At 37.6% G+C, this 24736-nt stretch overlaps 1 protein-coding gene across 2 annotated transcripts in view; it reads right to left on the bottom strand.

Annotated features, from left to right (window-relative positions):
- Nucleotides 1-24736, bottom strand: part of PRKCE (protein kinase C epsilon) — a 283897-nt gene that overhangs the window by 99955 nt on the left and 159206 nt on the right. For both annotated transcript variants that reach the window (XM_088161260.1, XM_014877250.2), the window contains exons 3-8: nucleotides 10041-10200; nucleotides 8850-8884; nucleotides 7367-7452; nucleotides 5569-5701; nucleotides 2685-2827; nucleotides 1417-1513 (exon numbers count right to left, since the gene is read on the bottom strand). In XM_088161260.1, coding sequence (XP_088017386.1) covers nucleotides 1417-1513; nucleotides 2685-2827; nucleotides 5569-5701; nucleotides 7367-7452; nucleotides 8850-8884; nucleotides 10041-10200 — 654 coding nt within the window. The remainder of the gene's footprint in view (nucleotides 1-1416; nucleotides 1514-2684; nucleotides 2828-5568; nucleotides 5702-7366; nucleotides 7453-8849; nucleotides 8885-10040; nucleotides 10201-24736) is intronic.

The raw sequence follows: 24736 nt of genomic DNA, 5'->3' as shown, positions 1-24736 counted from the left end.
TACATATTTAGCAAACTGCTTCTCCACCTTACAGTAATCAGCCAAACCCCTGCTCTAACAGGAAGGGTGGCCTTTTAAAATGAACTTAAGAGAATGACATATCCAAAACTTGAAAGATAAGTCAGAATAGTAGCCAAATAGTTGTTCTAGTGACTTTGGGTGTTCCTGTACCACAGAGAAGTACTTTGTTTTGAATATCCCTATCTTCCTGTAGCACTTACTCATCTTCCTGCTTAAGTATTTTAGAGCTGTGTCTTCAAAAGTTCAAAGGATAGTTGGGCGTCCCAGTCCTTGAAGTCAACATGAATGGAGCATCTTATTCAGCTCCAGCTGTTATCAGACTCCTGCCAATAAAGTGTTTGACCACTCCCCAGGGCTGCTCCAAGCAGCAATTGTGTAGATCTGCTAAAAGCTCCTGAAGGTTTCTCAGAATTAAATACAGAAAGTCCTGGAGACCAACAGTGCTCAGAGTCTGCCCCGAGCTCCTGAGCTCCTGTGTGGTGCTTCTGCCTGATGGCCTTAGAAGCAACAACTTTACTGGACAGCTATAAAGGTCAAATTAAAGAGAGGATTTGGACAAATCCTTTGTTCTTATTTTAAACAAAACATCTGATATTTTTAAAAATCATCATTTTATGAAAACAATGTTTGTGAAACCAAAAGGTTGACAAATTTAAATCAGTTCTGGATTCAGAGGTCACAGATTTCTGATTTTTAAAAACAATTAGACCAGACTCAAAAAAATGCTGCTGACATACACATTCTGTCAATCAGCTGCTCAGCTCAAGGAAATCAGGTCATATCAGTGAAGAGTAAAATGCCTGTGTCCAAATCTATGCATAAAATAAACTGCTGAAAGGAAACACGGTTTTAAGAAGCCTCTAGAGACCACATGGACATGCTAGTATAGCCTGTCTGGATGGCAGTTTTTATTATTACAAATGTTCAACATGGAATTAAAAGGAGCCAATATTATCTCAAAAACTTATTAACAGATGGTTTTTCAGGTAAATAAAGGCTCTCTCTCAAGTTCTGTGTTACTATTTAAAATATTTTCCAGTCTTATAACTGGAATATATATAAATTACTAATGGAATTTATAAACTACTTCCATAAATATATTTCATTGACAAGTAAACTGCAAAATGTAGTAAACTTAATAATATATTAAGATGACTATTTTATAATTTTCCCTTTAAATGCCACCTAATTTCACAGATTTAAATTAAATGAGAAGCAGGCCTTTTTAAAAAAGATTTTACAGTTCAAAACTTTAAATGCGTCCATTTCTAGTGGTAACTGCTTTGTTGATTTGCATGTACAGAGGCTCATGATCATAGATTTTTTTTTTTTTTTTTACTCCAGGAAAATGTGTGACAAAATATTTTAGATAGGAAATAAAAAGATTTGTTTGACCTTGATCACATGGAGACGTTGGTGCTGATTTCGAGCGATCTTCTTCCGACGACGCGCATCCCGGAACTGGTGGTTGGGTCTCTGCACCTGCAATTAGCTAAGAACAATTCCAAAAGGGGTGCTCAGCTCTGATCTCCCCGTGCCATGAGGAAATTTAGTTCAACAGCTTCAGTTCAAAAGCAGAATTATGAAGGAGAGTGAATGGATTCTCACTGGCAGAACCTCAGCCATACAGTAGATGGCATCACATGAAATGGAAGCCATAATACAAACAGAGGAAAAACAGGCAACTGAAAGAAAACCAGGTTCTTAAGATGAAATAAACGTAGTGTACATAACCAGTGAGTGGGTAACTTTTGAGAAGCCACCATGAGTCTGTATTCAAATTTATCCAGTAAATACATTTAACTATAACGTATCAGCAAGCACCGCAAACAACCTCATGCAGAAGCAACATGACAACACCTTTTCCCAGGAGTGTCAGATCAATTAATTCATTCTCGAGTTTCCCAAGTTTCTATAACATTTTAAAACAGCGTACAGGGGATCCCAGTGTGCAATAAGTGGGAAAATGAACAGAAGCAACTGTCAGTGTTTAAAGAAATTTTAGCACAAATTGCCTGTTTCTGTGAGACCGATGGGTCTGTTGTGATAATTATGGAAATAGAGATACAAAGTGTGAGCCCATTCTCATCCAGGATACACATCATCACTCAGGTATAACTCCATCAGTTTTGAATGTTCTTGGGGTGACCTATGTTTTTTATTTCTAGAACAGCCTGGTTATTCCTATAAAAGGCATAACTCTGGAATAGTCACCTGGCAAACATCTCCTCTTCATGAGAATCAGCACACTGCTTGTTTATCAAAATTTACAACACTGTGGACTAGTGCTGTCTGCCAATCAATCAATCAATCAATCAATTATCAATGCTAATTCTGAGCCATACCATGCATTTATGTTTTTAACAGTTGCCAGACATTGTGTCTCTGTCAAATTTCCTTCCTCAAAATTAAAAAGGGGAAATCCCTCCAGAAATTACAGACTCGAGATCTGCAACGTTGTGCAGGTCAAAATAAATTTCATATCAAAGTTTAGAATAGATGATTTACACTCACAAAACAAAACTCAAAGTCTTAGCTCTGTACTGAGATATAAAAAAATTACTGTGCAGGTCATTGGAGTAGGACTGAATCCCAACTAATATAGTTACAATACAGTCATAATTACCTGATTTTTTAAATGTGACAATACATGGTAAAATTACCTTTTTCCTCCTCTGCCCACTATTAGTGATCTTATCGGGAGTGACTCCAAGATCTGCAAGAACTTTAGCTATGCCTCTAGCATCCACTCCACAGTTTGGTGCCACATTTGTTTCACAGCGTCGATGTACATTCATCTTGCAAACTGCAATGAAATGCAAAGTAATACAGTAAATTAAATACTGTCTTGGCATGCATTTGCCTTACCTAAATCAGATCTTATTGCACCTATCAATAACTTTCTCAAATTAATACCATCTCAGTAGGAAAACACTTAGCTGGATTTGAAGGGATACTTCAATGCTAACACAAAGTTATTAACCTGATTATCATTCTTCTGATGTGATAACGTAGAATAATATTTTCATACAGTGCCCAGAACGGACACAGGAACAAATGGCATTATTGAATGATCCTGTAACTCTTAAATGAAGTTGAATTAGAAAAAAAGTCCTTCAGAGCCTGGATTTTAACTGTCCACTACAGAAAGCAAAACATTAAATCCTTAGGTATAATTGCCTCTTACTATTTTACTGAAGTAGATTAACTTTTAATGTAGGCAGCCATAAAACTGACAGTGCATTAAGTTTTAATAAAAATTAAGGGTTAAACACATACTTTATTTAGATGGCAATCCTGTTACTAAGCTCTTTCCCTTAAATCTCCTGAAACTATTATTACGAGGAGAGAAGAAAAGGTTACTTTGCTTCCAGATTATGGGGCAGAGGCAAAAATGCAGCTCCATTAAAACTCCTGGAAGGTGGATTTGTTAGGAGCAAATGATTTATTTTATCTGAGACTTCAGTGCCCTCTTGTGGAGCGAGGTATAAAGAGAGTACAGCTGCAAGTGTGATTAAATTCTAGATTAATATTCAATTGTTCAAATTCCTCACTTAATTGTTTAGAGAAAAGGAAATTATAAAAATAGGTATTTATAAAGTTACATTTCATTATATTTTTCATCAACGAAGCTTTTTCATTTTACAGCCCCTAAATAAAAACCACATTTGCCTCTGAGACTATACCCAGGCACTGTATCTGGCCATAACCACGTGCTTCAGAAAACTGGTGAGCATCCTTTTTAAGTATATTTCAGCTCATAAGAAGAGGAAAAAGAAATTGTTGAATATGGTATATTCAATGAAAGTACATTCAGTGATAAAATCTCAGCAGCAGCAAGTAAAACATTTGAGCTAGGATCCATAAAAATGGACATTGAGGAGCTAAACTGCTTGAAATAGCAGGAAAATGTTGTACAGTCCAACTTCATGAACATATTTTGTAAAAAGATGAACAGGAATAACCATTGAAAAAACTGAAGAAGAACAAATCTGTTGTACGCTTTCATAGTGTTAATAATCACGCTGGCAAGGAAGTACATATCTGAAGAAAAGAGTCACTCAGCATTTGTTAAAGAGAGAAAACCAAGCACAAAGAAAATGGCATTTTCAGTTCAGATGAACTCTAGATTTCATGCAGAGAATACTGCATTTTTATAGGCAATAATTTTATGAACATGGAGAAAGCAACATAGATTCTCTGCACTGTTGTTTCTATGCATCTGCTACACAGTATGAGAAATAACAGTTAAGACCAAATGAACAGTATGGTACTTGAGTTAGAATATGAAAGAGAACTCATGTATGCCCAGAGTAGGCAGAGAGATACTACAACTCTGGTTAAAAAAAAAGAAAATCAAAGAGGAAAAAAGCCCAGATTTAATTGAAAAGTCTTTACTGAACGCATCTCCACCATAATTAAGACAGCATTTGAGGAAAATCTTCAACAGCTGCAAAGTAATAGCATTTAGAGCCTAACATTTCTTCACTGTTCACTAGCTGGAATCACAAGGGAAGTCTTGAACTTCAGAAGTTTCACTGTGTATAACTTTGCCATGAAAGAAATCTTCTTCTTTCCCTTGCTGCTCAACAACTCGTAACATGAAACATCAGGTCTGACCTTCATCTATAGTTATGTGTCACCCTAAATACTGCAAAGGATGCACATTTCTGTATTTATGAAGATGGACCTATCCATTCCTAAGGCATAACAAAATCAAAATGCTTATCATTCCACTAGGCACTATTTCCTATGAACCTGATAATCATTCCTTCATGACATCATTTCCTTCCACCCACAAATTGACGTATTTTATTAACTATTTCTAAAATATTACTTTACTTTGCAATTGTCCATACTCTTTTCTCACCCATTATACAGATCTGCTTGAAACAATGAGATATGGAACCAATATGTTTGACACCTAAAATGACACAAATGCACCTTCCAGCCATAATTTCACATACATACAGTTCCTGTACAAAGTATAGAGTCCTTAAGTGGCAGAAGGTCATGAATCCTTTATTTTCTAGAACAGAGGGGCTAAGCAGACTTATCACAAAAGATGATTTAGCTGGGTATCAGAATACCTCATATTCTGGAGATGGGCACGCAGGTCTGGCTCTACCTACTCTAACCAATACAAAATAGCAATTTTTGAAAATGGTATTCTTAAAGGGAAAAGTAGCTGGAATATTGATGCTTAAAAAGTTAAAAAAACCTGAAAACACAAAAGGCAAAAATAAACTGAAGGTATGTAAATTGTTATGTTCATAATTTTCTGTTAACTTATAATATCCTGTGAGGGAATAAATCTACACAGGAGCGAGTGTAAAATGTGTTTCTTAACATCTGACCTCTGCATCTGTTATTAACTGGTGTTGCCAAATGGGTAAGGACTGTGTTCTAACCACGATGGAAATCCTTACATTGCTCCACTACTTATTTTCTATTTATTTCTGTACATGGTGACATAGTGACTTGAAGCCTTTCCAAGACTACGAGTCATTCACAAAGAAAAAGAAAAGCTCTGAAGTGGTGCCTTACCTTTGCATTGTAAACCTTGTCTCAAAAGACCCCAGAGCAATGAACCACAGTGGTCACAGAAGGTGGGCACTTTGTAATTGTGAATGCTGAACTTGTGAGGCATGTTGACACTGAAACGCTGGGATCCCACTTGCTGAAAAATGACAGCACAGCATATTTCATTTTAATTAATTTCTTTGCAATCAGTGTATGCTGAGGCCCTGTTGCATTTTGAAACCACACAGAATTCAAATGAGATGAAATAGAGCTGTGCTCAGGTGATGACCACTGCATTAGATATACTCCAACTCCAGAATTCTTTTCACTATTTTATCTGGGGAAAAGAGGGGGAAGGGCTGCTGTTGTCCAAGAGATAAAGACTAAAGTCTACTTCCTAGTACTTTTGGGAACAACAAATACATAGCTATCAGGAAAGATCTCAATGTGGGAGGCAAGGAAGTCACTCCCAATTGTTTTAGGAACACGAGGCCAAATTAATACAGGACTAGAAAAAGAAATTTATTATAAACCCTTTACCTTTCCATATCCCACTCTTCTTTGGATTATGACAATGATAACGTGTTGTGTTCAGGGATTCCAAGGTATGATTACCTACTAATTAAAGGATGTCATTGATAAGTTTTCATAGTGGCCATTGCACTGCAGGAGATTTATTTTTTCCTTCCCTTTTCTATTACCGCTGGCTTTTCTCCAGTGATCTAGTACCCCTTCTAAACAATGAGACTATCAGCAAAGTATGCAAGTCTCCACCAGTCTGGAGCCTGGGAATATAAACCTGCACAAGATTTTGTATATTCCTGTGAGTAACACACAAAACCAGCACTAGCCCAACACAGTCCCTTATCACAATTGCATGCATGTGATCACATTTTGGATATAAAATACTGGTTGTGGACCAGATATTACAGAATGGCTCCAGTAAGGATAATGCTAGTGAATTGCACAGAAAAATGAGATCATGAGTTAGTGCCTCAGTCAAACTCATGCTGAAGTTGAAAGAATACATTATAACTGCCCTGCTATGTACAACTCCAATTTGTAACTTAAAGGTAGGCTTTTAAAATCATGAGTGTAGGTTTTTAAGAAATGTAGTTTTTCTTTGTAGCCAGGGAACTGTGATCACTCAAAGACCACCTCACCTAAGCCTATGGTGAAAGAGAACAGGTCCTTGCTGTTGCACAAAACAACAGGACAGGGAGCATACCTTTGCTTTTCCATAGAAGCAAAAACTTCTGTGTAAGAAAAAGCATTCGCTGTTTCTACTCGAGGGCTAAAACTATTTTAAAAAACAGAACTACATTTTAACAATTTGGATATAGTCTTTGTTAAGGTGAGACTCTGCAAGCAAGTTCTGGTCAGTCTTTTATGTTGGTGCCAGACACCCACCCAAGCATCCCAGCTCTCCTATCAGCTGCTGATGGCTCAGCCACACAAAACGCAGCCAGAGGGATGAGGGATCCCAGCCTGCTTCTTCTGAATTAAACTGACAAGACTTGTACTAACTCAGAAATGCAGAGAGTATGTTAAAAATGAAAAGGAGTGGAAAGAGCTCTCAGAAACTTGGGGCTCAGATGTCATAGAAAGTAAACGAATTAGAAATAAATTTATGTATGATAATTCCCATGTAAATGAAACTGTGATGGCAATCTAGCATTCCAAAATAAAAGCTACACCACAAAACGACCAGAAGGGCACACAAAAGTCTGTAGCATCTATTGATTAAACAGAGGCGATGACACTACTTTGAATAGATCAAAGACAGAATTTTATATAGGAAAATTAATTTATAAACATTTACCTCATCGTGAGTTTCCTGTTTTTTTAAGCCAGCACACTTCGTTATTATAAGTTCATGGCATCTCTTGTGAACTACACAAGTGCAAACTAGAAAGACAAAAGCAGATAAAAGAATGAGTTTTCATGAAGATTAATTTTAAAGCAGAAGTCAGATCTCAGACTAGAACCACCGGGACTTGAAAGTGTGCAAGTGACTGGTGGTGATTTGGTGAGTCCTATGAAATAAGTTGGTTTACAAAGGCAGAAGATAATGGACTTTCCAAAGACCAAAGAATTTTAAGATAACTAAAGCGTATCTGCCAAATATCTCATCTGTAAAACGAAATGGTAACCTTCTGAAATGTTAACTGCAATTTTTCTTGATTTTTACATATGTGATTTATTTATCTGATGAAGTCCATGATCTCCACATTACATGAGACACAACAAATAGCAAAACCAATTACTGTTTAAAGAGCTTCCAAAGGAAAACAGATATAAGGATAACTCACTGTAAAAGTCAAAAGAAAAGAAAAAGTCAATATTCTTTCTGTAACACATTATCTTAAGTTGATAGCAGTAAAAGGTTTCAGGAGGCAAAAATGTTTTGCCAATATATATCCTGATTACTTAATCAATGAATAACATTTGCATATCTGACAGATAAGAAACAATTACTAGGTCTAGCACAACGCAAAATTCAAGGTCACTAAACAAAGTAAAACTCTCATAGTGAAGTAATGAATTTTACTTTCTCCAGTTTTGGTCATTGTAAGAAAAAAAAATAGAAGACAAGGTACCTCTCCAGGTACCTCTGTGTGTTAATGCAGTAAGTCTTATTGTACCATGTAAAGTGCTATTTTAAAAAATGGCATTTACTTATTTATTACGAGATTTCATCGTCTTTTGTTACTGAAAAATCATCACTAACTTGATGGTTTCCACTTGTTATAAGAGAATTAAGTACTAACACATCATCCCAAGAGGTGATTGCATAAAGAAGTAGGAGTACAAGAAATTGAGTTGAAAAATGGGAGATGAAACTGAAGCACTTGTGCAGTCTTCACTATAACCTTCTCTAATGATGACCTCTATAATTATCTCATCTATTTAAATTATAGTCTTCACAATCACCTGAAAATTTTAAACACAGAATCTTAAGCAGAATAAAGAGCTCTCAATTTTAAAATGTGAGACTTGGAAAATGAAGAAGCCAACATCTGCAGATATGGCTTCCTAGATGGATATGCACAAAGAGATATCTGGGATCTGATGTTGAGGGCTGTTAGGTGAGGTCCCATGTCATATATAATGCTTAAGAACAATAGAACTTTTAAAAATTACTGTGATTTGGTGCAAAGATTGTATACTTGTTGAGACAAACTTCTGATCATCATGTGCTAAATTCTTAGCATTGTATATATACAATGCCTGATAAAAATATCTTATTACTTACATAACATAATAAATATATTTAAACTGTCCTTATGCAGAATTTATCTTACCTTGACATTGGTATCCCTGTTTTCCTATTACACCCCTGAAAAATAATAAAGTGTTTTAGAAAACGAAGAGGGAATATTTTTAAAAATGCAAACATTTTTTCCTTCCCTTTACTGGAAGTGCATATGTTCAAAAAAAAGCTTCTCATCACCAATCATCTGAAAATTGCATGCCTGGACTGAGAGCAGCTCAAAGTAGGAACATTTCAGCTGCTGAGAGGTAACAGGAAGGATGAGAGACCATGAAGGCAGTCAGGGGCACAGACACATTTACTGTAGTGAAACAGACAAAGCCAGAGGGTGCATGGAAAGGGGACAAAGTGGTAAATCATCATCCAGCAGACCTCTAAACAGATTGTATTTGTCAGTATTGCTTGAAATCACCTTAGCCAACATAAAGCCTAACCCATGGGCACTTTTTAGAGGAATGCTGTTGAGTTCAATGCACATTTCATATACATTTTACATTAAGAAAGACTGATTCATTACACACTCCTAAGAAATATTTACTGTCCATTAACATCAGATCTAATTGTAAATCAGTATCTCTAGGTCGCTTTTGAAAACATCCAGAGTTGCTGAAAACCAACTGAAAACTGAATGTCTCCACCACTTCTCCCTATCTGAAAATTGAAAATACTCAAAATAATGTAAATAATTTGTAAAAGGGAGTTCTTGGTGTACATTGTAATAATAAAGAGCCTGTACACTGAGCACCAAAATCTTTGTGTCATTAGAAGTATAATATACCTATATTCCATTAACTTCAGTAGGATGTGAAGGAGCTTTGCATTTCTTAGAAGGAAGATGGTGATACTTAACCATGTAACAAAGAATTCCGTCATTATGACAAAATGTAAAGGTTTAATATTAAGTTTAAATTTACACTTAGGCACTTACATAATACTAGACTGGTTGTCTACCAGGAATACAGGGTGCATTAGATAGGGAAATATGGAACTTTGTGACTCAAAGGAGAAGAGCCACAAATAAAACCAATTCTAATATGATGGGAATTTAATAGCTTTCTATTATCACCTGCAACACTGTTGACAGGTTAATGCCAAAATAGAGGAAAAGAACCATTGCTCGATACCATTTTCACTTCAGCGAAGCAGGAAGGTTTCTAACGAACCTCCTGCTAACTCCCCAAGGCAGAGCTGCAAAGAAAGCCAAGCCAAAGTTACTCCATACCATATAAAGTCTCTGCAGTGTGAGCAGTATGTTGGCTGTCTAAGGTAGGTGGCCATGAACTTGTGTCCATTAACCTGGTGCACCCTGCGCCGCACGGCACCCTGGCGCTTCCTGGGGCGCATCCGCTCCCGGAACACACGCTCCTCATTGTCCTTGGGTGCTGAAACACAGGGAAAAACAATAAGCACTGGCTGCCACAGACACAAGTCTGGGGAAACTCAAATGTTACACACAGGCAGATCTTCAAAAATAAAAAATCCTCTGTACCCTGCAGTGCGAAATAACTTCCTGAAGTTTTGCGTAGTTTTAATTCATTTTTAGACTCAATTACCAGAGGGCAAAGGTTTTCATTGCCTAGTACAGGAACTTCTAGTTCTTCTAAAGCTTCATCTGTAAACTCAAGCTAAATTGGGATTAAGTCCTCTACACTTTATCACTATCAAGCACACTGACAACCTCTTAACAGTAATTTTACAGTAAGATTCTCCTAACAGCTCAGCCTTTCACCTCACTTGATCTTTAGGAGAAGAAAAAGATCCCATCATCCTCATGTCCCTGTACACTCAGAAAATGCCGATACAAGTGCAAGAAAGCTGAGTAAAAATGTGTATTATCAAGCAGAACAAAAAAATTCCATCCAAAATTGACTACTTTGTAGAATTCCTGATTAAGATCTGAGCTTCAGGCTCTAATAACCCACTTTGATACTAGTACATGCTCAGCAAAATGTTCTAGAGAAGGAAGTTGATCTTCTTAATCAATTCCTATTCCAATTGTACATGAGATGTAATGGTAGAGGAAATATAAAATGAAGTTGGTATAACTCAGAGTGAAAACATTTGGAAAAAAATTCTTCAGAGCACATTAGGTCCTTTTTTTAAGGTTTTTTTTTTTGAGAAGTATCACTAGCATTTAAGCAAAAGCTGAGGCTTAATTAGCAACAAAGTTCACAATTACTAATGAAAACCAGATTTTACAAACATTCCTTGAGCCACTCATGCATTGGCAAAGTAGAATATAAGATTTGGAGGGGACCATATTCAGTCATCCATTGCCAACTGAATCTATGCACTCAATACTTTGTTGCATATAACACTGATCTGTACTTAACACTTGTCATTCTTTGAATTTCAGCTACTATGAATCACTACAATGGCCTAAAAACACCAACTTTGGTCTGCTGCAAGCTTTTCTGTACATGATTGAGTTGTCCAAGCAACAGTATAGTACCTAATAATAACACATACAAAATTCAAAGTCTGAGAACAACTCAATGCATAAAAGTCTCAAATTCTTTTACACACATTGGAATAAATCCTGGTTTTGAGGGTTGTATATATAAAAGGTATTGATTAAAGAATTTCTAGAAAATTGTTTTAAATTAAACCAATGGATGGACATATTGGGGAAAAAAAACAGATCACAGATGAACAGAGATCAGTGTCTTTCACTGCAGAGCAAAGGCTAAGCTCCTTCACACCAGCAAATTCATTTATGCACAGAAGAGCCCAATCTCCATACACATTAATGTTTTACAAGCACTTCATACTCAGAGTTGGTTTTCACCCTAAGATGACACATCTGTGGGATGACCAGAGTGGCACTCCTTTTCCATTCTAAAGTGAGCTCTGAGTCAATAAACACTGCCTCATACACAAAGCTACCCCTTTTATTTATGCTGAAGAACAACCAAAAAACAATGGTTGTAGGTTGCCCTTCAATAAAGAGATAAGAAATACCAGTTACCAATTATGTTTATTTCTTTGTTGTCAATGTTGTTTATTTTTAGGTATTAAGCAAAACTCTAACATCTAACAAATATAATAGCTCCTTAAGAGAAAAAGTTTTTCAACTACTTGCTACATATTCTTTGTCTACCACAAAGAGTATGTAATAAGTAGCTGAAAATCCAACAAAAGATTATTTTTTTCCAGCTTCTTGAATGATTTACTGACTTTATCAAGCTTCTGGAAGTCTTTTAAAAGCTATTATAGGAAATCTATATTAACACAGATGCTCTTTTGGTTATCATACATATTGTAGACTTTGCTACAGTATGCACAGCCTGGATATGAGAAAGTTAAAATCTAACTCTTCTGGAAAGGTTTCCCAAAAAGTTATGGTGTTTACATGAAAAGATCTTCTGACAGTGCACGATATACATTTGATATGATATTTGGTCTACAGTACCATTTTTCTCATATTTTTATCTTAAGTGCAATTCTTCACAGATAAAGCACTGGTAATTTTACAGAGCATGTAAAATCCTCCTCTTGTTTTGGCTACATAAATGCAGTATCACGACATTCGGGTTTTTCACTTGTTTGCTTTGTTTCTACCAATAAAGCCTTAAAACTAATTTCACTGCATTCGTTTCAATTCTACATTTAATACTTTAATGAAATTCCATTTTTCCTTTCTAGTACCTACAGTTTAAATAAGACACTGAAACAGGATCCTTTTCAGAAATGCACTGACTTGAAAACAGACAATACAAGCAATACATCTGAAAGTATCAGATTAAATGGCAAGCCTTGATTATCAAAAATCATTTCCACACAAAGAGCATCACTCTGTGAGCAGGAACCTCTAATCGCTCAAGAAAATGTAGTTTTCCTGGTCTATCTTGGATAATGCTGGAGGTCCATTGGCCAGTTGTCCTCAGTCTCTTCTGTCACTCTGCTACTCCCCTTTTGTCACTAAGACCAGCACTTGGCCAAGTCCATGCACTGTGCCCTGCTTTAGAGCAAAAGTGCACAGATGAACTGCACGTTTGAGAGCATTGACTCTGCCATCTCCTCACCTCTCATTGCATCCTGTGTACAACCCCCACCTCATCAGGCAGCAGCAGTACTCATTTAGAAGGCTTGGAGCAGCATAGGAGCATAGAATCACTGAATCATTAAGATTGGAAAAGATCTCTAAGACCTCTTGGTGCAACCACTAATACAGTGCTGTCAAGGCCACCACTAAACCTAACTGCCACATATACATTCTTTTAAATATCTCCAAGGACGGTGACTTCCCCAGGCAACCTGTTCTAATGCATGAATACACAATTTCTTAAGGAATTTTTCCCATCTAGACCTCCCCTGGTAGAACTTGAAAACATTTCCTCTTCTATCAGTAGTTATTTGGGAGAAGAGACCAACTCCCACATCGCTCCACCCTCCTGAAGAGCAGAAAGGTCTCCCCTCAGGCTCCTTTTCCTAAACAAGCATCTGACATTACAGTACATGACTGACCACTGGAGAGCTGGACATGGGCCTTTCATCACAGCAGATGAAGTCACAGGAGAAATTAGCTCACCCACAAGCTGAACTTCAAGTTAACATTAAGTTCAGTCACTTATTCACTGTGACCCTATAAAAAACATATAAGCAATGCTTTCCCACAGTCCCCAAGCAAAACACTGCCACATCTTGCATAAGACTGGATTTCAGGAAAAAAAACGTTTTATTGAAAAGGTGGTCAGGCACTGGAATAGGAGTGTTCCATGGAACATCCATGATGTGATGGAGTCACCATTCCTGGAAGCGTTCAAAAAAAGTTCCCATGGCACTTAAGTACATGGTTTAGTGCTGAACATGGAGGTGCTGGGTTAACAGGCAGACTTGATGATCTCAAAGGTCTTTTCCAACCTTAACAATCCAAGTGATTCACACTGCTGTTTTGGGCCACAGGCATAAAATCAGGCAGGAACTGTCCCAGGTGACTCAGAAGCAGATGATCACATCTGTTCTGGCTCATAGCCAGGGTTGTGAACCACTTATTTCTAGCAGAACTCACAATAGTCTATATTTAAATTAAAATCCATTTAACTCATACTGAGCAGCCACACTACAGATGTTAATTTATCTGTCTGAAGACACCTACTTTGGAAGGGAGCTACACTGCTCCCCCCAAATATCTCTCATCATTTACAAGCAGGAAAGCAAAGATTAGTAAATGCTACCAGAAAGCAGGGAGTATTTGGGAAAACCCCCAAAATCTGCATGATATAGACAACTAGTGTTTTCAATGCATTCTTTCGAAATCTAGCATCCCAAACAAAATTGGCTTTTTAAATACATTTTTAAAAGTCTTACAGACGTAGGTTCTAGAAAATATCATTAGCATACTGTGTATGGCATTTCTATTCTTAGCAGAGGAGTTAAAATTAAGTGAATTTTTCATAGTTAGAATATTAGCAAGTTTCAATATAAACAATTTCTTCTCATGGTATTTCTACTAAATAGTCACAGAGGGTTTTCTTTTTCTCACTAAAGGCTGTTTCTTTATGTAGTGTACATTCTGTTCCCTGTTTTGATTTTGAGTCCTTCTGTCTTCTGTACTATTCAGTTTATCCTTTTTAAATGCATTTCTTCCATTTTATTTTCAAAAGATGGAGTAAGAAATAATGATAATTTCCAACATGCTGTCCATAGAGCACATTGAGTTTCAGCTTCATATGACGGTACTTGAGAACTGGCAAATCTAGAACTAATTTTATTTCAAAACCATACCCAGTAATGCCACTACTTCTTTTCATTGTAGCCAAGAGTAACTCTTGATTTATTTGAAAAATAATAGCAAATAATTGCTTTTATATACTCATAGGTACATACATACATAATGCCTACAATTTTATAGACTCAAAAGACTTGCAGCTTAGCTCCAAGCTCTAAGGGAAGCGTTATAAAAGTCAGAAGTATCTGGCATGAAAAACTGCACAAAACTCATAAATACTTGCAAAATGGAGGCTTAACCAAACTGTCTGAACTACATTTAACGCTGTTCACTGTACAGTATTCATTAAGCATGAATTTTAAGTCATAACTTCAAAGTAATTTCTTAAAATTTAAAAGAAAGTGATGCATAACACTCAGCAACCTTCAAAGGAAACAAGACTGGGGGAGTAAGACCTGTACACCAAATAACAAAGGCTCAACCGTGTCAGGTCTTGTTGCATACTAAAACAGTTTCAGCATAAATGAGAAGGGCTCAATGTGGAGCACTAACTGCAACAAGATTATCCTGATAGCCATTTCCATGTCTTATCTTCAATGCTGTGAGTACTTAAAGAATTCTGACACTAACCAAAAAAATGCAAAACATTAGGCAGAATAAGAGCAGGAGAGCTTACACACAAATAGAGAGGATATCCACCCTTTTTTATTGCTGATGATGCTGACTTCTAAACAGGAACAATGCTGATCCCTTCCCTGAATCCGGAGGTGATTGTGACCAAACAGTCAGCATTTGTAGAAGAAAGAAAACAAAGGAGCTGTAGTTAAATGGCTTCTGCCCTACCAAAGCCAAAGTGTGGGCCATGCACAACAGTAATGCAGCAACTGGTGGAGCTGGCAGGTAAGGCCTTGCAAGAGAACACGTCATGACCCCGCGGGGCACTTCTGGTACCAGGGGATTTTCACCTTGGCCATCTCCTGGGTGTCACACTGCTGTCATCCCTACCTTACAAGCACTATCCAGAAAGCTAGCTGGTTTAACATCAACCTTGAATGAGCAACAACTGAGCCTAACTGAACAACAAATGCAAAGGAACAATGGTCACACTGATGTTTCATTGCTGAAGATGAAAAAGCCCAGCTTTTGTCTCATATTTAAGCCTGATCACTTTAACCAGTATGTATGTACTGAAATAGAGCTTTTTGTTTTAGCATTATATAATGCCTAACAGAGGAAGGATATTGATTGATTCAGGACAGGTAATTTGTCTAAAACTATGTTGGAAAGTGAGAAGGGGCAGAAACAGTGTCCAGGACTTCTCAGGATTCAGGATGGAGTGTAACCAGATCATTATGTATCAAAATAAGGTCTCAAAGGATTATTCCCAAACTCTATTCTGGGCTGTACAGTAGAAGTATATACACTGTCATTAAGATTTCCCTAGGCAGAAATCATTACAGGATTTTGCCTTTAAAACTTCAATCTATTTTAAAATAAAAAAACGCCCGAAACAACAAAAACCCACCATGAACAAAAAGCTGAACACCCCCATATATTTGCATTTCCATATCCTTTCTTTTGAAAAAGTCTTGTTTAGTAGCAACACATGCAATAAAATAATTCTGTACTTATTAGAGAAAAATAATAAAAATTTAAAAATAATAAGGTAGATGCTATAATATGATTTCATAAAGCTCTTACTGATGAAAAATTATGTAGATAGCTTATAAGTCATAGAAAGAGCATGAAATTTTTGTGTCTTTTTCTAGAAGTATTATTTACTTCTAGATAACATTATATTAGTTTCCAGACTATTTCTTAAACAAGGAACATGCAGATTTGCCTTATTTTATCTCAAATCTGCTTTATTTAGGAGACCTGACAGGAAATTCCTTGTTTAATGGGAGAAACATACCTTCAATAACACTGTATTGTTAAGAAAAGCAAAGATGCTGAGTACTACCAAAGAAATGAAAAAATGCTCACAGAATGGGTGAGTTTTAAGGGATATATGTCTAGAACGTCTGCTAACACCAGCTATTTACTAAATGCACTGAAGAATAAATTCCATTTTAAAGTGTACCACGCCCAAATTTGGTGGGTGGCTTTGTAGCATGGGATGAGGCTCAAATGTATTTGCCTTCAAACACATGCTTACCTTCCAATGCCTAAATTCTTGTCTAAAAGACAGATTCTGCTGGTATGTATTTAAAAATTTCCCTTGATATGCACATAGAGTTCATTTGGCTTGTGACAGGCACATATTTTTGTTTGAGAGCTTCTGTTACTTTCCTTCTTTTAAAAAAAAGAGCTCAAACCAAAACACCAATAGCACTATAAAGCTATGCAATAATTACTTACACGATTCAAAGTTTTTTTACATAATTATTATCAGGAGCATATTCATAAATTCACTCAAAGCTGAAGGGACAACAGTAACTGCCCACATATTTTCATCAGAAATACTTCCACAATCAGAGACCTTTCATAAGAAAGTCTTCAAGATAAGCCCTCAAGTCTCTGCACTTGATCTCCACAATGGCCACAGAATTAGTGACAGTTTACACATGCTTGAAGTATTAACAACATGGAATTACAGATGGTCATCTTCAGTGGCCATACAGCAGGGCTTAATAAATCCAATATTTAACTGACAGAATTCTGTTTTATAGGAACTGGACCACTGGTCCAGGGGATGGATATAAACATGCAGTCCATTTTTCAGATCCCTGGGAGCTCACACGGATGATGGAGTACTGACCTCATTTTGGAGAGTGGATATAGCAATTTCTGTATTTAAACAGCTGTCAGATCCAAGGCAAGCAAATCAGAGACTGATCCCTCCTACTTCCTCTCAATTTCTTTATTGGTGACATTAATGATTTTAAGAAAAATGTTATTCCTGAAACAATGGAACTTGTAACTATAATTTACATATTACAATTTTTTTGACAAAGGAAGTTGTATCACTAGAAATACCACAGGGAATTTATTGCTGTGTGGCAGGTTTTCTGAAAAGTGAATTTCACATCGTAAGGTTTTTAAAATAAAGTTTCAAATTCCAAACCTTTTTCCACAACTCAAACATTAGTGCTTTTTCAGTTGCAAGGAAATTTCACAAGCAATAGGACCAAAAAACCAAAAATCAATACTAAGTAAGGTTATTTCAGGCTTTTGGCCTTATTTTTCAGGAGGAACAAACAGCCTCACTCTAAACACAATGCCCTTATGTCAACAAATCTGCAACTGAAATTAAAGAACTGGAAATGCATTCTACATATGGCAAATACTAAAGCCATTATAAAAGGCTAGTCCATGAGATTTAATGTGTCTATTCGTATCCTAATTAGTAATGTAAAGTAATAATTTACAAAATGTAGAACAATTTTTGTGCCATAACTTCACTTGATAAACTTGAAGACAGAAAATTAAATTAGTTTGTGTCAGTAAGAGTGAGCTCATGTTGTTACAGTGTTATTAATGAGCAGTATTAGCAGCCTGGTGTTAGCATTGTTAGTGTTAAGCCCCTGACAGACTAACAAGATGAAATATCTCATATTAAGTCAACCACTTACTAGAGCTAAAAAAACCCCACAAAATCTTCTAAATGAAGAAGCTATATCTATAGCATATTAGCTTATTATTATAAGTTTATTGTAATTGATCAGATTATTGTACTGATCAGAAAAGCTGTCCTTGGGACCTCACATCTCTACTGTCACTGCTGCAAGTCTCCAAGCGTGAACTGCAATTTGACTGCACACTCCCAGCCCCTTGGGGTGGCACTGGTGGTGGTCAGTGCTCTGGTGACACACACTCATACACTGTGCTTTGTCTCCAGGGAAAGGAGGAGGATGAGACATCGCAGTCAGGGCTGCTGTGGGAGGTGAACTTCCACAGTGATACCTGTTTTAACAGAGCTCCAGGCTATGGAAGCATCTGCAGGGCCAAATGACCTCACTGCAGGGTCAACACCTGAGCTGCTGGCCTTTGTCAGCTCCCTGGAAAGGAAACACTGCTGTGATGCAAAGAAGGAAAACAAGCATTGTGAAAACTTCAGGACAAAGCTCTTTTCCCAGAGATAACTATTAAACCAGACAGATCCCAAATGACACTATTTTAAGCAAGTGTTTGTGATAGATGAGAGAAGTTCAGCAGTCTTTAATATTTGCAAAAGCTACATACATTATGATGAAACATGAACCTTGTATGACTGGGATTTCTAGTCTTTCAGAAGTTGTTTCTCAAATATTTGTTCAACCCCAGTTCTGTTCCTTTCCCACAAAATAACCAAGTGGCAGGCACTGAGGAGATTCCTGAGCCGTCTCCTGCAGTAGGGAAGTGTCCCATGTACTTCAGGCATTCTCAGCTTTCATTTTCTGATTGTTCTCAATAATCTCTACTGAGAGAAATTCCTCAACACACTCGTGTATCTTGTTTCACTACTCTGGCAGGCAGGCTGTTTTTCTAATATTCAAATTCATTCCTCTTGCAATAAATTATGCTGGATGAGTGATGGCACCTTGAAAAAGCAAGTTTTTTCCAGCACAGAAACTAGTGAAATATCTGTAGCAAGGCAGCCATTATCCTGTGGATACCATGCAGAAGGCCAGAGACACAGCAAGATCCCACAGAAAAGAGGACTGCAAAAATTTTGTATGACTCTCAGGCCACAGCAAGACAGAAACTGCTTTGCACTACACAGGACCCTGTGGATATTCCAGTCACATGCCAGCTACAGAAAAGTCATGGTATCTGAAGGCAAAAAAGGGAATGAAAATCACTTACTGCCTTAAGCTACTAAACCTCAAAGTTGTCTGATTCCATTTCCTGATCCCCATTCTGATAGCAACAATTTGTTTCCATCCAAGCTTTGAAAAGCATGTAACAAAGCACTCTTGTACTTAAATTTTCTATGTTAAAATTCCATATAACCACATTAAGGATCAATGGAACATAACCTACATAGGTCTGAGATGACTTTCAAAACATGGTTTTATAATGGTTGTGCCCTCAGCAAGCTCAAATCTGATGTATATTACACAGATTCAAAGTTCTTCGCAGTGGCAGTGAATTCTTACCTACAATTAAAGAAATGTTTTTGCTTTTCAAATTTTTTATTTGTTTCTCCATAAAGTGCTGTTTGCCTGTATTCTCCACAGGGCAGGGGGAGCCCACTGCAGAACTGACTGTGATTCAGAGAACCTCCCAGAGCACCTATGTAGTAACTGAGACAGCCAGAGAAGATTGCATAGCAGCTTCCTTATCCCCAGCAGCAAAGATCCTTTCAGTTTGGCTGATTTTGGTATAAAGTAAAAAGCACAGAATCCTCAATACTTTGCTCAAAAAATGCTCATGAAAGCCAGAGGAAGCTTCAAGGGCAAGGAGAATGGTAGTAATATATAAATATTTTCTTTATGCAGACTTTTTTTCCTTATTCTTTCAAGTAATGATAATGCTATTCTTCAACTAATTAAAATAAAGACTTTAAAATTTAGGAATTACTTCTCCCTCCCAACAGAACTAAAATAGTAAGACGAAAAGTAGCTGTACCTCCATGTAGATAAACCCACTGATGAGATTGCAATGGTTCTAATAAACAAAAGAAGATTTAACCCCAAGCAGTATGACTTATTAAAATAAGGCTATCAAACCTTTGGATTTAATTTTTCCCAACTCTACTGATGAACTAACAAAATAAGTGAGAGGTATTAGTGTTATGCCTCGAAAGGATTGCTCTCCAATGCAGCAGCTGTCACCAAAAACATCTGACACAATTTTTCCATTTTTGGCCCAATATACAACCCATAACACACACCAGTGTTCCAACATGTCACTACTCTTCCTAGTTTATCTATTAGTAAGGACTATGTTATGACAATCTTGTCATCCTCTACCAACAGCCTCATCTTGCCTGTGTCCTAAGCGGGCAGTTCTTGCAATCAATTGCAAGAGACAAAATTCAGCAGCAAAAGAACTCCCTCCCTCTTTCCACTGTCTTTCTTGCAAATGTGGGAGGAATTTTCCTTATTCTGATATTCCCCCCAGCACACAACAAAAGCTTAATTAAGAACATCTCTGACTCACAAGCAGCGCTATTAAGGCAACTCTCACATCTACGTCTCAATATTACATACATTACTACAAATTTCCACTCAGAAGACAGTAATAAATATCTTACATAAATCCTGAAGTACTTGATTTGATTTATTATCAGCATACTACTTTGACATCCCAGTTCAACAAAGCATCTCTGGTGTGGCTATAAGAAAGAGCATATTCATTCTGCCATGGATTGCAATGGAAATTTTCCAATATTTAAAGCACTATTTGCCTGCCCTGCACGATATCAATCCTATGCATCTAATGCATGGTAAAAATGGACACACATACTAAACAGTATGTTCTTCCTCTTTGCCAGGCTTCTGGACACAGCATCATGAGGGAATTGCAAAAGCTAACTCTACATGTTGTCAATAAAACCTGAATGTATTATATAGGTTATATTATATAGGTTGTATTATATAGGAGGTGATTGACACGTGATGGGAACAAGGAGATGGCTCCTTGTTCATGTCATGATATCCCCTCATAACCTTTTATTGACAGAAAAAGCATTTCTCAGTGACAAGTTTAAGTAAGAGAAGCTTTAATGTCTTTCTCATTTGCTTTGGGTTTCAATATACAGAATATTTTATTGTTCAAACACTAAACAACAACAAAAAATAGAGCAATGGTGGGGGGGAATCAGAGTGATAACTCATTCTAGAAGGAATTGGGGTCCTACCACGCAGCTCCTACCAGGTCCATCATGTCCCTTTGATTTGTGATATCAGATTGCTACCTAGAAATACAATGCTGATTTTTTGCAGGTCTTTGTGCAAAAGAACAGTAAAGGGATGTCTCTCAAGGTTCTTAGGATTCCCAGCAAAATTTTGCAGCATTTGAGGTTTTGTACAATATGCTTGCTGAAATACACATCACATGAGAACCCCAACTCCTGTTAAATCAAGCAACACATATCTAGCCCTCAGGTTATGGAGGAACGCTTGAAAAATGTGACACAAATACACACCGCACCCTAAATATACTATGGAAAATTGTGCTTGTCTCTCTACACTGGACACATGAATACAAACCAGAATGGGTTCACATGGCAAGGTTTTTGGTGGTGGTGGTAAGCCACAGGGGCAGCTTCTGTGAGAACCTGCTATAAGCTTCCCCTATACCCACAAGTGCCAGCTGGGTGCATGACGGACTCATGCTAGCTCAGGCTGAGCCCATCAGCGACAGGAGTAGTGCCTCTGGCTTTAAACATTTAAGAAGCACAGGAAAAAACCACATTGTGCAACAGCAGACAGAGAAAGGAGTAAGAACATGTGGGAGAAACAACGCTGCAGACAGTAAGTTCAGTGAAGAAGGAAGGGTAAAAGATGCTCTAGGTGCCGCAGCAAAGACTCCCCAGCAGCCCATGGTGAGACAGCCTGCTTCCCTGTAGCCCAGGGAGGTTCACAGTGGAGCACAGATCCACCTGCACCTATGGACAACCCCACAGTGGAGCAGGTGGGGATGCCTAAAGGAGGCTGTGAGCCCATAAGAAGCCTGTGCATGAGCAGGACCCCAGTAGGGTATGGAGACCATGGCAACAGAAGTGCATGCTGAAGCAGGTTTGCTGGCAGGACTTGTGGCCCTGTGGAAGGGACACACGATGGAGCAGTTTGTGAAGGATTCAGCCAGTGTGAAGGATTCATGCTGGGCAAGCTCATGACAGTCTGTCTCCCATGAGAGTGGCTCCATACTGGAGCAGTGGAAGAGTGTGAGGAGCCCTCCCCTGAGTAGGAAAGAGCCCAAGAGAAGATGTATGATGAACTAATGCAACTCCCATTCCCTGTCCTGTGTGACACTGGAGGAGAGGATGTAGACGATTTGGGTCTTAAGCTGAGCTTGGCAAAACAGGAGGAGTGGGGGGAAGGTTTTCCAAGATCTAGTTTTATTTCTCATTATGCTTCTCTGATTTAATTGGCAATAAATTTAATAAATTTCCCCAAGTTAAATATGTTTTGCCCCAAAAACACTGTCCCCACAGAGTCATGTCTCCCTGTCCTTATCTCAACCCATGAGCCTTTTGTAGTACTCTTCTCCCCTGTCCTGCTACAGAGGGGAGTGGCAGAGTGACTTTGTGGGCACCTGGCTGGGGTCAACCCCCTACAGCTGGACTAACTTTGTGTCTTACTGTATAATACACACACGGGGAAAAGACAAGATTCTGTGTGAGCTAAGTTCTAAAAGCATACTTATTTCTAACTTTTGCAGTATGTGGGGTTTTTTTTAAATTCCAAATGTTCTAGCTGCAAAGTTCATTTAGCCCTTATTCTCCAGCCGTGGTAAAACAGATGTATTGGTGTCTTTCTCGTTTTCAGTGATTTGGTGAGCATCTGGTTCAAACTTTCACTTGAAATGCAAAATGCTTCTGGCTTACAAAAATATGCTTAAGTAGCCACCTAATTTCTGAGTCAGAATTTCAGAAAAATGTTGAAGCTTCATCTGCTTGAAGGAATCTAATGGGACCTGGGCTGTTTTACCTGACCTATAACAGATTAAGTCTCTAAGAAAAAGTATACTCACAGCAGAAAAGAACTAGCAAAGAGCCTTTGAAGAGGCAACAGATGTGTTGATTGAGATGTATTTTGTTTTTCATAGATCTCTAAAACTGATGCAAAATTCAGGAATGCTTAAAAACTTACTGATGGAAGCAGCTGGCAAGTGGGAAGAGTGGGATGTTGGATGATGAGGTGACTTAGCATGGGAATTGAGAGAAAAAAAAAAGAATAAAAATGGAATCCGACAGAGTTTTAAACCTCTCACTTTGGAGAAGAAAACTCAGAGAAAAATGGGACATGAAAGAAAAGGGAGGGAGTAATAATAGGGAACATAGGACTGATGAAAGAGAGCACATCAGAGAATACTCTTTTTCCTCCTTATAGGACAAACTGTGAGCAATGAAGCTCACATCTGTCAATGGCCCAAACTCCACGGGCAATCTGAGTTTAGCACTATTGTTTATCAATTGCTTTCCTTTCTACTCATTTGCTGTACAGAAAAGTTAACTCTCCTCATTACAGAAAGCTCATACATAAGAACTAGCAGATATACATGTACAGCATTAGCTACAGAAAAGCACTCAAGATTCATGCCTTTTCCTTTTTCAAGCCTGTAAATACCTGTCTTGCAGTGCTCTAACAGATTGGATATTCTCATGATGAAAGAAAATATGTTAGACTTGCTAAGGTTTTCCCAAAGATATCGTCAATCGATTTCACTGAAACAACTAAACTTTAAAAACACCACCACAGATGCTGTGTCTTTGGATTCATTATAGTTAAAGCTAATTTAAACTATGTTTATGCAGAAGAACAGGCATAGAAAGTCAGCTTTTCTAGCTCTTCTCCTTCCACAAGTCACCTTTTGCTACTTCCTAAAACAGAAAGTTCACTACTAACAAATGCCCTCAGCACCCACTGAAGGTTGGCTTTCAAAACACATGTGAAGACTTCGTTTAAGAAATAATGTGTGCAGGACAAAATCTGCTTCTAACAGCTCTTAAAACTGTAAGTCTTTCAAGAAAAATACTTGTTAAACTGTGGGCTTTCTATCTGTATCTTGTATCTGAGAGAGAAAATAGAACTAAAGAAAAAAAAAGCTCTGAATTCTCTTATTTTCTTCTTCAGAACAAAGATCAAATAAAATACTTCTTCAAGGTCCAAACAACTTTCTCCCTACTCCAGAAACTAAATCAGGCAATGAAAACAGAGACAAAACAACTCTTGAAATGACTGTAGATGTAATTTCTCTCTTATTATTCCAGTGCTGTGTCTGTTTTCCATTTAGCACCGACCCTGCCTTCACACCAGTGGTACTACCTTTGGATTTTCTAAGGCATCAGGTAAGTTCCCCTAACACTGACAGTACAAAACACATCTAGAAAACCTGTGCACAGCACAGGGAGGATTGGGTCCAACCAAAATCTGTGCAGAGCCAAGAGAATGACATGGAGACAATGCCTGCAGCACAAAGGACAACTATTTGTAAAACTTAATGCTTTAAATGCATGGCCACATGAGGATAAGATCTATCTTTGGTTACAGCTCTGCACTTACGCCAGAGAACAGAGACACATAAAATCCAGGAGAATTTGGCTCAGTTTACTTACAGTAGAGATAAAAAAAGAAACCTTAATTGTATCTGTC

Source organism: Sturnus vulgaris, chromosome 3, assembly GCF_052056855.1.
Source record: "Sturnus vulgaris isolate bStuVul1 chromosome 3, bStuVul1.hap1, whole genome shotgun sequence".
In the NCBI taxonomy this organism is placed as follows: Eukaryota; Metazoa; Chordata; class Aves; order Passeriformes; family Sturnidae; genus Sturnus; species Sturnus vulgaris.
Note: the sequence above shows the minus strand (reverse complement) of the source record. Positions and strands in the feature narration are given on the sequence as shown.